This window comes from Montipora foliosa, chromosome 3, assembly GCF_036669935.1.
Source record: "Montipora foliosa isolate CH-2021 chromosome 3, ASM3666993v2, whole genome shotgun sequence".
NCBI classification, from domain to species: domain Eukaryota; kingdom Metazoa; phylum Cnidaria; class Anthozoa; order Scleractinia; family Acroporidae; genus Montipora; species Montipora foliosa.
Genome location: NC_090871.1, coordinates 5,390,980 through 5,395,979, shown reverse-complemented (window position 1 = coordinate 5,395,979; position 5,000 = coordinate 5,390,980). Strand labels below are relative to the sequence as shown.

The window sequence follows — 5,000 nt, the reverse complement described above, 5'->3', positions numbered from 1 at the left end:
TTAAATATTTGCCGCAAAGCATGCCGTCCCTAGGGAAGTATTGCGTAACCATAAACATCGTGTTAAGCATAAAAACTCTCATCACACGCTACATCTCTCTGTCTTTTCGAAAACGAGGAAGCTTCGTATCTCTTTGGTTGTCTTTCCTTTATTCATTACTGCCCTGCTCCAAGCAACTGTGGTTTCATGGCGGCACAAGTTCCAGTTTCCGTTAGTAATTCTGCGCTTCAACGAGCTCTCGATGTCCCAGCTGCCTCTGTTCAAGTTGATCTCGGGCAACGCAGCGCAGGCTGTTACTCCTCCGCCGGTTGAAGAACCGGCTGCTGATATCGTGGGTACTTTGTTCGTATTTTATTCGAACTGGGCTCTTTCTGCCTATTTTGTGGTCATCACGAGTTTACTGTAACTCGCTGTGCCTTATTATCCTGGCTCTCTCTAGGCCTTTCGTGCACACTCTATTTGTTCCGTAAAACAGCTTTCGGAGCGAGTGGGTTTTGTCTTGCCTCGCACCGGTGGCTCAGTTGGTTGAGCACCGGGCTGTCACGCGGGAGGTCGTGAGTTCAACTCTGGCCGGACCAACACTCAGGGTCTTTGAATAACTGAGGAGAAAGTGCTGCCCTTGTAATAGGTCTTATTCACGATGGCCGCCATGTTGGTCATGCAAATTAGCCATGTGTTATGCTGGGGGGCAAACATTGGAAAAAAAGCAAATTGCTGAAAATCGGCTCGTCGAAATATTGAAATAACATTGCAAAAAGTCCATTTTAGTATTTAGAGCTAAGTACCTTTTATAATAATTTTATATCTTTTGATTGCCTTTGACATTTTGACTTTCTACTTCGTTATCTGCTCATTTTTCACTAAAAAAACGTCGAAGTAACTTGTGTATTGATTGTATTTTACTGCTTAGGTGATAAAGATTCAATGAACGTGAAACAAATCATCTGTGTAGCTAAGATGTTCGTTATAACCTCTTAAACTTGTGTTGTTTTCCCCCTCAGAAGTGTGTCCCTAATTTGCATGATAATAGCAAATCCAACATGGCGGCTATCGTGAATAAGGTCTATTGCATCTGCAAATGGTTAGACTCTCTAGTCTTCTCGGATAAGGACGATAAGCCGTAGGCCCCGTCTCACAACTCTTCAATGTTAATAATCCTGTGGGACGTAAAAGAACCCACACACTTGTCGCAAAGAGTAGGGCATGTAGTTCCCGGGGTTGTGGTCTGTCTTCTGTGCTATATCATGGTTGGGAGGGTAAAAGGGCGCACTTAATTTGGAGCCTCGCTCTGTTGTGCGACGCCCACCACAGCCTGTTTCTCAATTGTGGTGAAAGTGATGAAATAAATAAGTTTTTGTGGTAGTGCACTGTAAGTGCACTGCACACTATGTCACCGGGTTGTAAGAGTGTAATATTTTTGCTTGGGGACCTGCACACTACGCCCCATTCATTCCTCATTTTGAATGTTTGCCGTGTAGTATGCCGTCCCTTGGGACGTATTCCGTAACCATGAACATCGTGTTCAGCATAAAAGCCCTCATTACTTCGCTTCGCTCCACCCACCTCCTGGAAGCGAAGATACGCTCTTCTCCTCTGGAGCTACCCGCTCCCAATCGCCTCCAGGCTGATCTTACCATAACCTAGCTGGGCATTGTTAGCGGGGCCCTCGGTGGAAATATTGCTATTTTTTCAAGATAACGCTTTGGACCAGAACAACAACATTCAAGTGTAATTCCTATTTTGCTGTACTTTTTTCAGCTGATGTCTCTTGCCAATAAAGATGCAGTTTTCTTACATTGCCTTCCTCGAAAACCAGAAGAGGTTACTGACGAAGTTTTTGAGTCTGACAAATCCCTGGTTTGGCAAGAGGCAGAGAACAGAAAGTGGACAGTAATGGTGAGATAATGCAGTGTGTGTCAAAATTAGTTCCATGTCTACGTTTTAAAAAGGATAACAGCTTCATTTTAGGTTGAAAATAAAAATTCGCGCGAAATCTCTGTAACTTCATTTTACACTTAGAGTGACTGAAAAAATCTTTTTCTGACGTTAAAAGCTATGGCTACCTATTAATCATTTGCCAGAAAGAACACTGCAAATTCCTGTCATCTTTATGAGGAAACTGCTCACAACACGAATCCGCAACGGCTGAAAAATCTCACAAAAACCTCTTCCAGCGTAAACTTTATTGAAACAAACAATATATTTGCTATTAAGGCAAAAGCCCTTCTTATTTCAATAGCGTTAGGCGCAAACAAGAAACGTATTCCGTGTCACAAACCATATACAATTGCATAAATTTCTCACATTTCAGGATCAAACCGTGAAGAACCTTTTCCGTGAATAATGAAGCGCAAAAAAGACAGCATGCTTTATTTTCAATAATTCTTCAATGGCACGTTTCCACTTTTTTTTCACCTGAATACTGTGGAGAGTTGAGTACAAAATAAATATAAACAGCCAGACATCTGCGATGCGACTTCAGTAAACACAGATGCATTCAAGGTGTTCGATTCCTTCAATGTTTGTGAAACCCATACAGAATTTGCCATTTGGTTTCAGTGTTGTACGTAACACTACGTTAGTAAAATATTAGGGTTAGGGTTATTTTTCACCGCCTGTCTTGTTTATGCAATTGATGTTCCATTCTTGAACTCTGTCAGGGTATATTTTCTTTAAAGATCAACTAAAAGGCCATTCGCGTTACAATGACTTCGACGCCATTGCAGGTTAATTCGATATTCTAATGTGTCCACCGGATACAATATACGCATTTCCACTACCCCCCGAAACCTTCCAAAAATACTCGCAGAGGACTCTACTTCGCTCAGAGACAGGGCAGGGGAGTGACAAAGACCTATTGCGCAACTTTTCCATTTTCTTGACACGGAGCAACCTCGTTCCCAGGGTCTCTCATCTTAACGCCTGGGGCGAGCGAGGAGAGACCCTGGTAGGTCTGGTCACGTGTCTCCCAGAATCTGGGAGATGACAATTTATCCAATGAAGGGAGGGGCGGCTTAGTAAGAATTTTGTCTATACTGAGACTACGGGAGTCCGGAATGTGTTGTCACCAAAACAAACCAAGTTTCACGTGCTGCGGTATGGGAACATATGTTCTTCTGCGGCTATGTCCGGCGATAATAGTTTGCAAACGCCGAAGAAAACATTTACATCGTCTCTCATAAGTTTCTGTAGATTGTGCGGTTCAGTCAAAGACGTTTTACATTGTAAAAATCTGTTCAAGAAGGTCACTGAAGAATCGCTCGCCTTAGCCGAGGCTGTGTTTGGAAGAACTTTACAACGCCATGAATTCGACGTGAATTCGACATGAATTCGGCATGAATTCGACAAAGCTCAACGCGACAAATTCCTTGTTTAGAGAGGACCCCTCCCTAGTGTTTTCAATTGTCACGGAAGCACGTGACCAGACCCTACCAGGGTCTCTCTTCGCTCGAGAGACCCTGGGAACGAGGTTGGACACGGAGAACTCATTTTCTGACTGGACTGCCATATGGCAACCCAGTAAAGAGTATAAATAGAGATAAATTAAGGTTGAGACAGCCTCTATTCAGTAGACTAGTAATCCAGAATTAACATTTATTTTCGCCAAAGGCGAGGTGAAACTAACCCTAACCCTAACTGAGACAAAGGCGAGGTTTTAAGTTCACCCGTATTCACCGAGCCGGAGGTGAATAATTGTTTTAGTATAACTGCGTAGGTGATCATTTGAAAAATATGCATTTTCTTTAACACAATTCTTGGATTGCATCCACGTGATGAGACGGCCATGTTGGTGTACAAAACAATTGAAAATGACCCCATAAGTTTTGCACAATAGTAAAGTCAAATTCCCAAAAGACATTTTGCTGCATTGTTCTGTACACCAACATGGTCGCCGTGACGTCAGATGCAAACCATTAATTTATTTCTTCGTCTGTGACCTCGACAAAACGGGTTGCGACCATTTGAACAAACCGCTTAGGTGGTTATCGCGTAATAATCACCTCAAGTGCAACCAATCAGCACGGAGAATTTTCAGTAACCATCTATGTGATTATACTGAGAAGGTGATATTTCATTTTCGTTTTTGACGAAGACATTAGAGATGATGTCTTCAATCAATTTTATGGGCTTTGAAAACAGCTAACTCCAACATCAGAACAACGGAATATCATTGGCTGTGGGGAGAGAAGGGATGGGAAGGGGATGACAGTGTGGTCTGGCAGTTGCTATGGTGCCAGATGTTCATGCAGGTTCGTCGAGTTGGATTCGTCTCAGACGGACCTTGACCCTAAATTCAACAACAATGCTATATCCTCCTGGTACCCATTCTTGAATAGGGCTTAGCCAAACCCTCATGCTTTGCACCAATTAGCTAACTCTTTGTCCTTCTGTCATTTTGTAGGCAGTGATGACTTGTTTGATGCAAGATTACACTCCCATTCATCCCATGCCAAAGTTTTAGCCCTAACCCATCAGTCTGACTTGTGTGTGGCATTTACGGATAGAGAATAAGAGTTTTTTTTTTTCAGGGTGGCTCTAGAAGCGAATTGTGTGTGAATTCTTTTACTTCCCAGAGGTTTTGAACCAGGATGGTTTCATTTCAGGCCTATGCAGTATCGATCGTAGACAGAAAAGGCTTGTCATTTGCAAATGTCATTACGCAGTCGACACTTTCGTCTTAGTTGTGTAAGACCGTTAAGTGTTGTTGGAGCCAAAATGTTATTGAATCACAGACTTTTTAAACCCCTGGAGCTAACCCCGAATTAATGTGGAAAGGACAGTAGATAATAATAAGCCCTGTTTCAACGCTCAGGGGCCATAAGGAGATGAAGCAACGACCAAGGCAATAGAAACGAAAAAATTTAACTTCACGGTGGATGTATTGTAATCACGTCGCCACTTTTTTTTTACCTGGTTGCTTGAAGTGATATGGTTGCGTGTTGTCATTCTCCTCAAAGCCATTAGTAATTTCTCGGGTTTAACGAGGAGGGTTGTTTGGG

At 42.7% G+C, this 5,000-nt stretch overlaps 1 protein-coding gene across 1 annotated transcript in view; it reads left to right on the top strand.

Annotated features, from left to right (window-relative positions):
* The window catches only part of LOC137995187 (ornithine transcarbamylase, mitochondrial-like), a 28,507-nt gene that overhangs the window by 22,220 nt on the left and 1,287 nt on the right, over positions 1-5,000 (top strand). The window contains exons 10-11 of the mRNA XM_068840763.1: positions 1,759-1,896; positions 4,403-5,000. The exon at positions 4,403-5,000 is cut by the window's right edge and continues 1,287 nt beyond it. Coding sequence (XP_068696864.1) covers positions 1,759-1,896; positions 4,403-4,462 — 198 coding nt within the window. The 3' untranslated portion in view covers positions 4,463-5,000. The remainder of the gene's footprint in view (positions 1-1,758; positions 1,897-4,402) is intronic.